The following is a 13,080-nucleotide window of genomic DNA, read 5'->3' on the forward strand; positions in this document are numbered from 1 at the left end:
CAGGGATTGAGAACACAGAAAATCACGTGTCCCTTTCGATAAAAAAGTGATGGACAAATAGGCAAAAGGGAAGAAATAATTGGACAAGCTAGTGTTCAAGTGTGTGCAGATATAAAATCTGGAAATTAGATGGACCTGCAGGGACCAATCACAGATGAGGCTCATAGATATGGGTGTAGACGTACATATTCATTTATTGAAAAGGAAAAGGATAATTCAAGAGGAAATATTAGACTGACCATTCAGCCATCGGTCTAATATCATTCTCTCCATGTACCAAAGGTTTAATCCTAAGCTGTCAATTCTCGATCATATTAGACTGAACTGCAACCACGATCTTGTTGATTTCTGCGGGCTCTTCCGCTCTTGCTGAACATATGATTGTCTGACTTTTGATCAGCTAATAATATAGTCTCTTTGGGGTCCTAAATGCATTTCTATAATATAGTGGTCGCCCTCTTTCGCCGTCTCAACAAAAATTGATTTCTTGTCTCAATTGTCCGGTCTGGTTTGCGTCGGTTTTACAGGTGTGATCGTGACTGGCCCATGTGTCAATGACTCAATGTTCATCTTCATCCCATGTCTCTTCTTATGGGGCATTTCACCAAGCAGCTTCTAAGTGGCCGGAGTACAATGACCGTCGTGGAGCTTTTTGCGCCAGGTGAGGAGCTCGACGTCGAGGGACCACTCCCCTATGGCAAGCCAGCCAATATATTTTTCATTTTGTAAGCCGTTTGAATCAAAACGAGGCATAACATAATTTCTGAACAAAATGCAATTCTTTTTTGGAAAGGAAGAAGAGACGATCTCTGCAGAAGAAGGAAAAAAAAGGCACAAAACCAAAAGAATAGTTCTCCTCCCAGGCGATTGAGAGCTCACATCCCCCATTTTTCGAGGGCAAAAAGGCCCACCACTTGATACTAGAGTACTGTATGAACCAGCCGAAGAACTGGCAGAGGGCTATACCAATATGAGATCTGGAGTCGCGGATCTAACCCAATTTTTTAGGGTGGGACAATAGGTAGTTGGGCTGGGTTTTTTTTACTTATTTTTCTTCACACCCATATGGGCTGGGTCAAACTCTTAGGGTGGAGCCACCCTGCACCCTATTGGGTCTGCGATGCGAAAACAATTTTTTCATGTGTACGAAAACCGTAATAAACTTATGAAATAAATCTGTATATAGCACACAGACTTATACGCCTTACTGTCTAGCAAGCAGCATGTGGGCAACATCAATTTGGTTCTGCGCTCTAGCTGACTGGGTGTTGTACGTGCTGTTTTGCTCTAGCTGACTGGGTGTTTTTTTTTTCCCCTCAAAAACACCCCAAAAATAAATCCATTTAGCAACCAAAAACAGTTGACCAGTTACGTAACTAAAATTTAGCTGGTGCATGCTTCGGGTTGTCGCCACCGCCCTCGTCTCTTAATTAGCTAGCCAACGCGTGGAGATCAGTTGAACTTCATGCAGTAATCCTCGAGCTTCTTGCAGTTGTGACGGCACGCTAGTCCGAGCATGGTCACCACGTTCCGTTCTGACACGCACTCACCAACCAAGGTCTCGCACTTGTCCTTCATCCTGTCCAGATGGAAGCGAGACGCGGCAACCAACATGTCTTGGGCAATAGTTGTCACACCATGCCCCGTAGCAAGGGCTATTTCTTCCAAGGGAGGCAGCTCGTCGGCGTAGATGAAGCGAAGCACCGCCTTGAAGACTTCAACCCTCATACCCCAGACTGGTACGATGTGCTCCTCCTCCTGGTTGGTGGCCAGAACCATCGTGTATAGGGCCGGGGACCGTGTGGCGATGACGAGGCTGTGTGCGTGAATCTCTCTGTTTTCGACTAGGAACGTCACATCTGAGCCCTTCTCGCTCACCAGGAGCTGCTCAAGATGAGACACAATGTTGGGTGGTGGCGCAAGAGTCATGTCTTCGACACCGGCTGAAGTGGCACTCGTAACAGTGCACAACTTGTTGGTCAATACAAAGTCGCAGCGAATGGTTAGAGAGCCATCATCAGCGTATACTGACACATCATCTTCCTGGCTGATCGAACACGAAAACCCACAAGAATCACCTTCTGAGTTGAAGGTTTCTTCAGCTTGCCACATGATGAGGGGCGAGTTGCCACCAGGGTCATCCATCATGAAACATAAGGACACCCTAACACTAGCCGTTCCTGGATCTGTCAACAATTCGGTGAACACGGAAATTCTCCCTTCCTTCACTGATACCTCCAACTTCCAGTCATGGCCTCCTATCTGGAAAGTGTCAGAACTGAATCTTTGTTTAACACCATGGCTCGTATGCAGGCTCTTAAAGTTTGGGATCCTCAACTCGTGTATACTGTGAGCCACCTCCGACGTGTTGTACGTCGACATAGTCCGTTTCTCCGGCCGGCAGAGGCTGGTGTCTGCGTGGCTGTCCACTAATTTACAAGTGGCTACTTTGTCTGTGACACCTGCTAGGAAAGAACAACAGCTTTCCTTTAGCTCCTTGTACTCCTCTGTCGCCTTGACATTGGCGTACACGTTGGCATCAGACGCCAAGTACTCAATGCAAGAGGTCTCTAGCTGACGGCAACTATGTCGGCCGTGCACCCCCATCAACGTTGGGATGACAGACGCGGTGTCGATGCTTTCGGACAATATCTTCTCGCACATGAGCCCCAGCTTCTCTAGGTCGTAGCGATCCGCCGCAACGAGCAGATCAAGCGCCATGTCCACACGACGCCTTGCGGCACGTTTTTGTTTGCAACCACGTTCGTTAGTTGTCTTTCCTTTGATGGGCAGCTCGTCGGTGTAGATGAAGCGGAGCATGGCCCTGAAGGTTGAGGCGCTCATGTCATCGACCATGACGCGACGGGTGGTACCCTCTCTCATGTCACCAAGGAGCTCGGCTGCGAACACCGGTGACCGCATGGCTAGGATGAGCCTGTGCGCCTGGATCTCGGTCTGCTCCACGACAAACGTCACGTCCGGCAGCATGCATGCAGGTGTTATACTCTTCGGCTCCGACGAGAGAAACATAAGCTTTTGCATATCGTCGGCGATAGCAGAGTCCTCCTCCTGCCGGAGGACCTCGACGGTGCATAGGATGGTGAGGCGGTCGTCTTGCAAGTAGCGGCTATCATGGCCGCGAAATGCCTCCGGCACCGGCAAGGTCCACCTCCTGCCGGCCTGGGACAGCGACCAACTATTGCCGGACCAGACGTGGAAGGTGTAGGCTTGGTCGCTCTCCCACACGGCGGCGGGCCAGCAGCCAAGCGGGTCCTCGATCCTCAGGCTGGCCTTGGCAACGACGGCGTCCTCGGTGATGTAGGCGGTGAGCAGTACGAGGGTGATGGACGTGAGGTGCCCGTCGCCGTCGAAGCTGCAGTCGAGGGCCCAGGTGTGGCCGCCGACCTCGAAGGCGCCGGAGAGGACGGAATAGTGGGCGCTGTAGGCCAGCGCTGCGCGCGTGTTGTGGCCCACGATGTGGAACTCATGCTCAACTCGGATGAAGGACGCCGGCCTGCGTGCTGCCGTCTCTTCTTGCGGCGCCGGAACGACGGCCGGCGGGGTAGACCGCTTCTTCCATGGGCAACGGCGAGTCATCTGCGCTAGCTAGCTGGATGTACACCTTCCGGCCAGAACGCACGTAGTATCGTATGTTGGCGTGTGTCGGTCGCGTTGTTTCTTTCTGCAATTACAAGGGAAATACTACATTATACATGGGATTATATAGAAGCTAAGCGGGCCGACTAGCAATCCGATACGGTGAATAGCTAGCCACTTAACATGTACGAGCCGGACATGGATAACCAATTAACCATCGTGGTTAATTATAAACAGTTTCTAGCTTCTCTCTCCAAGCATGCAGTTTGAATCGGATTGCTTTAATCGTTGAATCCAAGTGGATAGTTCCAATGACCATACATAAAGTATATATATGCGTGTAAATCATCTGTATTTGCTTGACTCGTACATTCCCACCCACAGGCTCCGACCTTAATTCCTCTCATGTGGGAGCACACCAATTCACGCTATTTTTTATTTTATTTTTTGCGGTGAACTCGCAGCAAATTCAACCTCAGTATATTTCTCTAAATTCTGACAAATTTGACAAATGTTAAATTGTTTTTCGCAAGTTCCACTACGGCCACAGGCCCCACAATTCATAAATGGGCCCAAACAACTACATTGTGGTTTCTTTCAGGATTTATAGTTTTTAATAAATATTTTGCCGAATTTTCACAAAATATATTCAAATTTTGGACCAACTATTTCCACAGTTATTTTCCGTCACCTACAAGCTCTAGAAAAATATCATAAACAATTCAGATAAGTTTCGCAAAATGTTTTTTTCACAAGAAAGATTCATATAAATATATTTACCTAACAGCATATACAACCTGAGCCCCATACCTGCCCCAAACACACAGACGGGCTGCCTAGTTAGTGCCTGGACGTTTTTCGGTGACCCAACTGAGCTCCACGTAGTCGGCCCAAATGCCCCGATGACCGGCACTTCCCATACCCGGCCCATATATGGAGCGGATATGGCGATGCCCGGTCGCGCCCTGCATGTTGGATCAGCCCGCTAGGGCCATGCCGCCCACACCGATGCCCCCACAAATTCCCCACCCCGTCGGACGAACCTTAGTCAAACCCTCATTCCACTCGTCTTCTCCGGTTCCCTCGTCCCCTCTACTTCCTCCGAAATCCATCCCCTCCCCTCCACCATGACCACGTTCGGCTAGGACTCCGGCAGCGAACCCGATCCCATGGACTGGGATGGCCTTGTGAAGCAGGAGGACGGTGGCTCCGGCAGCGACGCGCCGGATTGAAGACGACGAGCTCGCGCTCCACATCGCTATCTAGCGGTCACGGCTGGACACCGAAGGGACCTCGAGCTCCGTCGTGTCCGCCGCCAGCTCCTCTAGGCCGCTTCGGCGGAATGCAGGGCATGCCCGCCCATCTAGCGCCTGCCCGCCCCGCTCTATGATGCTCCAGGTATGGAGCAAGGTTGGCTTCAACCCTTCACTTCCAGCGCCAGCATCGCCTGGGCAATGTTCGGTGCTCGTGCTCGCGGCTCCGGTGCGGTTGCGCTCGCCGGAGTCAGAGGCGAAGGTGGCCCGGTTCGAGCGGTAGCGGGCGGCGGCCGCGGCGGAGCCCGGCTCTTCCACCAGCGCACACGGTCTGTTCCCGTCGACCCGGAGGAGGTGCTCCTCCGCGAGGTCATGCGGCGATCGTTGACCACGGCGGAGTCTAATACATCCATTTTGCATCATATTTCCCGGCTATTATTTATGACGTTTAGAGTTATATTTCACTTTATGATGCAATTCTAATGTCATTTCTCTCCTAAATTGCAAGATATATCATAGGAGGGGGATTGCCTACTGCTGGAATTTTGAGCCTGAAAAAGCAACATCAGAGATAGCTATTCTCCGAAGCTCCAAATGACCTATGGAGAATTATTTCAAAATATATAAAAAATACTGGAAGAAAGAAGTACCAGAGAAGAGCCTCGATGGGCCCACAAGCTAGGGACGTGCCCTTGCCCCAGGGTGCGCCCAGGTGGCTTGTGGGCCCCATGAAGGTCCACTGATGCCCATCTTCTCCTATATGAAGCCATTTACCCTACAGAAAATAGAGAGAAGCCTATTTCGAGAGACGAGAATCGTGTCCCTCAAAGCTGCTACCAATGGGCTATGGGCTATCTTGGTTTGACCCATTAATCGAGATACTAGTTTCTTCTATTTTATTAAAATCTTAAAAATAATATTCATTTCATTTATTTTCATATCCTAGTTGTTAGGAAGGAAAATATTGATATATTCTAAAAAGATATTTGAGTATTTAAAATTGTTCTAGTAATTAAAAATCCATGATTCTTAGAAAATGCCCATATTTAAACAAACAATGTTAGTATACATTTTAAAAATGTTCACATATTTTTACAAAAGTGTCATGTAACGATGAAGAAACGTTTAAAATGTGTCCACGCATTTGAAATGTTATTCATGGGTATTTTTAATGAACAATTTTAGTTTTAATGGAACTACGTTTTTAATGATATATGCCGCAACTATATTACAAACTATATTATAACTAACATATAGTAACATTAATTCTAGTTAACTACATTAGCTAGTTAAAAAATATAAAATTTTGTAATACTTTAATATAAAAAATATAAATTGCAAGTTTAGTATAAAAAATTATATTAATTCATCCAATTCTGTTTTCTTACAAAAGTTTAGTAACATTTTCCACTGTGAATGTAAGCAACTTTACTCTCTATTCGTACATGAACACGTCACCGTGTACCCTCGGCAACGGGGGTGATACACTGCAACTCAAATGAAGGTGACCCGGCCAGAAACATGCTACGCAAACAATCCGGCGGGCTCTTTCGTAGACCCGAAACCCCACACACCCGAGAGAGACCCCGTCAGGCCACACGATGGCTATGGGCTGCCCTAGTTTGACCTGATCGCACCCAGGGCCTCCTGGATTGCTGCCCACAAACGAAAAACGATGAATAACAAGAAGAAAAAAGAAGTAAAAAGATAAAGGTAAAAAAGTAATATATTGATAGATTGATTGTGTTGTTTAATTGGCATATGATGGTCATCGCACTCATACTACAAAGGACTAAAAATCCCATAAAAAAACAAAAACCACACCACCTAACTCGGACATGAATCTTTTGTAACTTCCTAGATCTATTTCGGAACCTCCTAGTGGTTTCGTTCGGTCTCACCTAGTGAACGTGGCCAACCCTCTGTATTCTTCTATATTCCATTCGGTCTCATCGAGTGAACCGTATGCTTTGTGACAAATTTTCCGACATATACTCAGTCTCACCGAGTAAAATCCATTAAATATGTCTGAAATAAAGTTACATCTTCGGCTCCACAGGTTGCATACCACCTTGGATTGAGATGATCCAAATACCACAATCATCCGTTTTGATGATATGAAGAGTTTTCATGTTGGAAGCTTTTTCATTTGATGTCAGATAAATTGTGTTTTTGGCCATGCCAAAATTAATTTGCATCATGCTTTTCTTCTACATACATTTAAAAAATTCAAATACACGGTCAACATTTTTTCTACACGTATTGAACATTATGCAAATGATTGATTCACATTTTTCAAATAAATATTAACATTTAAAAAAATAGTTATTATCTTTTCTATACACTTATTTAAACATTTTATGAATGCTTGGTTAACATTTTTGAAATAGAAGATAAACATTTTTCTAACATATTGTCAACATTTTTTATACACATTTAACATTTCCACATTCTTGATTAACATTTTTACAAATTCAATATTAACATTTTTTAATACATTGCCAATATTTTTTATATACAGTTAACATTTCCAAATGGTTGATTAAAATTTTACAAATACCAATTTAACATGTTTTTAATCCAATACAAGATTATTATTTTTTAATACATGGTCAACACTCTTTATATACACAGTTAACATTTTTTAAATACATGATCAACTTTGTTCACCCACATTGTATATTTATTCTATACATTTTTCATGCACATGTGAAATATTTTCTCTATACAAATTCAACATTTAAAAACGAAATCAAAAAACGTAAAACACACACACACAAGGAAACATAGCCATAGTCTCCCGCGCGGCTGGACCGGCTCATTAGAGCTCCACCGACGCAAGAGCTTACCTCTGTCTTGCTTACTGCGAGACATAGGGCGCCCGCTGTAAGCGCCAGAAATATGAACCAGCGCTCACGCGCGCCCCTAGCAGGTCACGGGCCAGCGGAGTTCGATCGATTAGACGGTCCCTTCGCTCGCGCGGCTGCTCCCTTCGCAATTTTCTTATTTCGTTTTTGTTTCGTCGGTCAGCAGTCAACCGTTGACTTTAGAAAAATTCCAAAAACAATTGGCAGAATTCGAAAATACCATGAACTGAAAATTTATCATGGATTTATAAAAAAAAATCAAAAACTTCAAAAAATTCCATCTACTTTTTAAAAGGTCATCAAATTTGAGAAACATTCATGGATTTCGGTAAAAATTGTTCATTGTTTTTGAAATAATTCACAAATTTCGGTAAAATGACAAATTTTAAAAATGATTAATTTTGAAAAAAAAGTTCACAAACTTGAAAAAATATCACGAATATGAATAAAATTATCATTTTTTCAAAGTCCACGCATTGAAGAAATGTTATTTGATTTTGGAAAAATCTTCATGAATTTAAAAAGGTTCATGGATTTTGGAAAAATGTAATTGGTTTCAAAAAATAATTAATTTCAAAAGAAGTTCATCAATTTTTTTAAATATCAATTTTCAGAAAACCAAAAAAGGAAAAAGAACAAGAAAAGGGAAATCCGGATAAAGACATCGGGAAAATGACCAATGAATTGGGAAACCACGATGAAAGTAATAAAAATAAATAAAAAAGTAAATGTGTATAAGCAGTTAAGTAGCGTAGTGGTTGCGGCGGTTCCTTTCGGCGCTGAGGGTACGAGTTCGAACCACTTTTCGCCACACCTTTTTTAGAGTTTAAACAGAAAAAGAAGGTATTTGGGCTGAGGGTACGAGATTGAGCCTATTAGGCCGCGGCCCATGTGCACACCCCTATGCAATTTATGAGCAATTTGGTGCGTAAGGCGCTGTAGATGAGCTCCCCGCTGAGGCGCACCCCGAATTTGCGTCCAAAAGCTTCGTCGGGAAGAAGAGGTAGCATTGCCATGATCTCACAAGAAGAGATCAGAGTTCAAGTTGTAGCTACACGGCTGCACCCATGTTCTTCTACACTCTTTTGAGAGGGAAGAAGTGTCGACCACAAAAATGTCGATTCAACGAGTTTTTTTTTTCCTTTGAGGGACTGTCAATTCAATTAGGTTTTTTTTTTGAGAATAGTCGATTCAACGATGTGAGAGATTAGCAAGACATATGGGCTTATGGGCCGTGGGCGGTGGAAAGAAAGCGTTGTGGGCTTTCCTCCCCCAAATCCGAATGAGCATTCGATTGGGCCTCCTCGCCGGCGGCGAGCTCGACCACTCCGGCTCCGGCGAGCGAGCCTCCACTCCCCACCTCTCTCTCTCCAGAATGCATAGTCTCCGTGTCCCCCAGCCCCTCCCCACCACCAGACGGCAAAGGCGCGCGCTTGGCGGCAGCGGCGGCGAACGACGCACCGTCGGTCAGTCGCCAGATTTCTTCCGCCGGTAATTGCCAAATTACTTACCTTTATTATTGCCCTATCTTACGCGCGATCAATATCCTTGTCCTAATTTTGAGGTCTAGAAATCCTTCGTCTTAAGTTTGAGGATACCAAAGCAGAGGGTAGGGTTTGGGGTCTGAAATTGCAGACGCTACCTTCCTGCACAGCATTGACCAGATTAGTTCGTGTCGACATATGGTTCTTGATAAATGTGATCTTAGTTCTTGCCTGCCCAAGGTAGAGTAATAAACTAGACCTTGCTTAGCAGATCTCATGGAAAGTCCATTGCAATTGCCGCTAATCATTAGTTAATCTATGGCACAAGCTCGTCTTTGCCGTCTCTTAATTAAAGATCTCAGATTAGATAAAAATTTAGACACATGATTTGGCGCTAGTGTACTTGCTACCAATTAATCTGAGTCATACTGATCTCGGTCACATCCACGACACTCCATTTTAAATTCTCTGAAATGGACATATATATACTGACCAAAAATACATACATACTTAAGAGTTAAACAAAGGTGAACAATGACAGGCTAATTATTGTTTTTGCGAAAATGACAGGCTAATTAATTTGCATTTGGGTGGTTGTATCTTGTCTGCACAAGGTCCTGAGGATTTTTCATCACATGGCCACCTAATGAAGAATAGGGCAACCTAGAATACATATGCATACACCAGATCCATTTGTAGTTCCGCGTGAGTTCTCAGACGAGAACACAGATCAATCCACCATGGCGGAGGGCGTTGTGGCGTTGCTGATTGCCAAGCTCGGTTTTGCCTTGGCAAAAGAGGCGGCAACCTTCGGCGCATCACTGCTGTGCAAGGAAGCATCTGCCCTCAAGGGTCTCTTTGGTGAGATCCGTGAGGCCAAGGAGGAGCTGGAGAGCATGCAGGCTTATCTCCAGGGGGCGGAGCGGTTCAAGGACACCGACGAGACCACCGGCATCTATGTCAACAAGGTTAGGGGCTTCTCCTTTGAGATCGAGGATGTGGTCGACGAGTTCACATACAAGCTGGAAGACACTCATGGGGGATTTGCTGCGAAGATGAAGAAGAGGGTCAAGCACATCAAGGCATGGCGCCGTTTGACAATCAAGCTCCAAGATATCAAGGGCAGGCTTCAGAGTGCGGACAGGAGAAAGGTCCGCTACGACATGAAAGGGGTTGAGGGAGAGGGCTTGAAGAGTGGTCACTCTGAATCTGCTGGTCATTCACTGAATCTTGCGAGGGAAGAGGATCTTGTGGGCATTAAAGAGAACAAGGACAAGCTGATGCACTGGCTGGTGGGTGATTTGGAGGAACAGGGGAGCAAAAGTGCAACTGTTTGGGGAATGGGAGGTGTGGGTAAGACCACTTTGGTTGATCATGTGTACAAGGCCGTGAAGATGGACTTTGCTAAATGTGCGTGGATAACAGTATCAAGTAGCTATCATGTTGAAGACTTGTTGAAACAGATCGCCAGTCAATTGGGCATCCCAATTGCCAACGCAAACGAAAACAGAAGCTTGGTTGAGGTAATCCATAATCATCTCAAGGGTTCAAACTATCTCGTAATTCTGGATGACGTTTGGAATGTGGATGTCTGGTTTAAGATTAGGAATGCATTTCCTACAGAAAGCACTGGTCGATTTGTTATCACCACTAGAATGCAGGAGGTAGCATTGCTGGCAACAAAAACCTGTACAATCAAACTCGAACCATTGGAAAGAGATTATGCGTGGCAGCTATTTTGCAATGAAGCCTTTTGGAACAATGAGAACAAAACATGCCCAGAGGAACTAGAAGATTTGGGTAAAATGTTTCTGGACAAGTGTGGTGGCTTGCCCATTGCAATTGCTTGTGTAGGCCGCTTGTTGTCATGCAGAGATCCAACTTACTATCAATGGGAAAGTGTATACAAGGAGTTAGAGTCACAGCTCAGCAACAATGTGATCCTCGATGTTAACATTGTTCTGAAAGTCAGCTTGGAGAACCTTCCGACTCATCTGAAGAACTGTTTTCTGCACTGTACAATATTTCCAGAGGATTACCTGTTCGGAAGGAAACAGGTAATCAGGCATTGGATCGCAGCTGGATTCATTAAAGAAACAGGGAGCAAAACATTGGAGGAAGTGGCAGAGGGCTACCTGAATGAACTTGTAAACAGAAGCCTATTGCAGGTGGCTGCGCGGAACCTGCGTGGCCGAGTTCGCAGGTTCCGAATGCATGACATCATCCGTGTTCTTGCTCTCGCTAAATCAGAAGAGGAATCCTTTTGTCAAGCTTACAATGGCTCAAGGGATTTTTCGGCCAAGAACACGCGGCGTCTGTCAATGCAGGGTACAAACATGGAACAACTGACCCCCTTGTTGTGTGCACCAAGTCTCCGCTCTCTGCATGTTTTCCAGAGTCACATGAGGATTGATTTCCTAGAGGCTTTCCTCAAACCTTTGAGCTTGCTGTCAACATTGGATCTGCAAGGAGTTCAAATCAAGAGACTACCCAAGATGGTTTTCAACTTGTTCAACCTGCGTTTTCTAGGTCTTCGAGATACTCAAATTGAATATCTCCCAAAAGAAATAGGAAGGTTACAGAACCTGGAAGTCCTTGATGCTTTCAATACTATGCTAGCGTCAGTTCCAGTGGAAATAGCCGCACTTCGGAAATTGAAATACCTGTATGTGGTTACTATTCCAGCTGGAGATAATGAAAGAGTTCTTGCTTATGACGGGATTCAGATGCCCAAGGGTATCGGCAATTTGACCGACTTGCTGGCCCTGCAACATGTTGAAGCTAGCAGTCAGGTGCTAAGTCAGTTAGGATGTTTAACCAATTTAAGAACTTTTGGTATCAGTAAAGTCAGGAGTGGTCATTGTGCAGATTTGTGTGGGGCGATCACGAAAATGGTTAATCTTGTTCGTGTAGGAATCATTGCACTTGATCAAAGGGAAGTCTTGCAGCTAGAAGCACTTTGCTTACCACCAACTATTTCGAAAGTTGACATTGTAGCGCAGCTGGACAAAAGATTTCTAACTCAGTTCGTCTCATCCAGTTCAAAGCTTGTTAACCTCACTGATTTAACTTTGTGTTGGTCCAAATTATACGAAGACTCTTTTGGGTGTCTCTTGGGTTTGCATGGCTTAGTTACACTTCACCTTTGTAAGGCTTATGATGGAAAGGGGCTACACTTCCATGCAACATCACTTCCAAAACTCAAGTTACTAGGCATATGGGATGCTCCGCATCTCAGTAGAGTTACAATTGAACAAGGTGCGATGCAAAACATTGACGAACTACTTCTCAGGGACTGTCCAGAATTGAAGGATCTTCCTGATGGCATTGAGCATCTTAGAACCCTCGACTACCTGAAGCTGGAGGATATTTCTGAAGAGCTGACAGGGAAGCTTCAGCAAAATGAGGAATCAAAGGAATGCGACGAAGATTGGATGAAAATTAGCCATGTGAGATGGGTTGATGTACTTTAGGTGTAATGAAGTAGAACAGAGTGAGTGCAGGCAGGGGTTGCTAGTTGGAAATGGAAAGGTTTTTTGTAGCACGCTGTATTTTCAGTCTGAAATGGTGAATCCTTTATTAGTTTTTTGATCTTTGCTGGGGATGCCAAAAGCACTCATGCACGGATGTAATTTGTTCCTTTTTTTTACCATCAACAAACATGTCTGTGAACGCTACATCTACAATGTTTCTACAGTGTAATTTGGTTTCTTGCATGAACTTATTTCTACGCTGTTGGTCATCTCGCTTTATCTTGTTATATGAGTTGATGTCATGTGTGCAGCATGGACAGCTCCCAGTTTGCTGTCATCTCTTTTCAACCATTTATTTAAACCCAGTTCCGAATCCAAGTTTTTGTATTCAAATTGCAGTTAACAG

At 44.8% G+C, this 13,080-nt stretch overlaps 2 protein-coding genes across 2 annotated transcripts; one reads left to right on the top strand and one right to left on the bottom strand.

The window, feature by feature from the left end:
- Positions 1–884: 884 nt before the first annotated feature.
- On the bottom strand, positions 885–3,676 carry LOC123073596 (BTB/POZ and MATH domain-containing protein 6-like). The gene has a single exon (XM_044496674.1). It carries the CDS (start codon positions 3,595–3,597, stop codon positions 1,453–1,455), a length of 2,145 nt encoding a protein of 714 aa, XP_044352609.1. The 5' UTR covers positions 3,598–3,676; the 3' UTR covers positions 885–1,452.
- A 6,081-nt stretch (positions 3,677–9,757) lies between these two features.
- Positions 9,758–12,870, top strand: LOC123073597 (disease resistance protein RPM1-like). The gene has a single exon (XM_044496675.1). The coding sequence runs from the start codon at positions 9,876–9,878 to the stop codon at positions 12,672–12,674; it is 2,799 nt and encodes a 932-aa protein (XP_044352610.1). The 5' UTR covers positions 9,758–9,875; the 3' UTR covers positions 12,675–12,870.
- The last annotated feature ends 210 nt before the right edge of the window (positions 12,871–13,080 follow it).

This window comes from Triticum aestivum, chromosome 3D (assembly GCF_018294505.1).
Source record: "Triticum aestivum cultivar Chinese Spring chromosome 3D, IWGSC CS RefSeq v2.1, whole genome shotgun sequence".
Lineage (NCBI taxonomy): Eukaryota > Viridiplantae > Streptophyta > Magnoliopsida > Poales > Poaceae > Triticum > Triticum aestivum.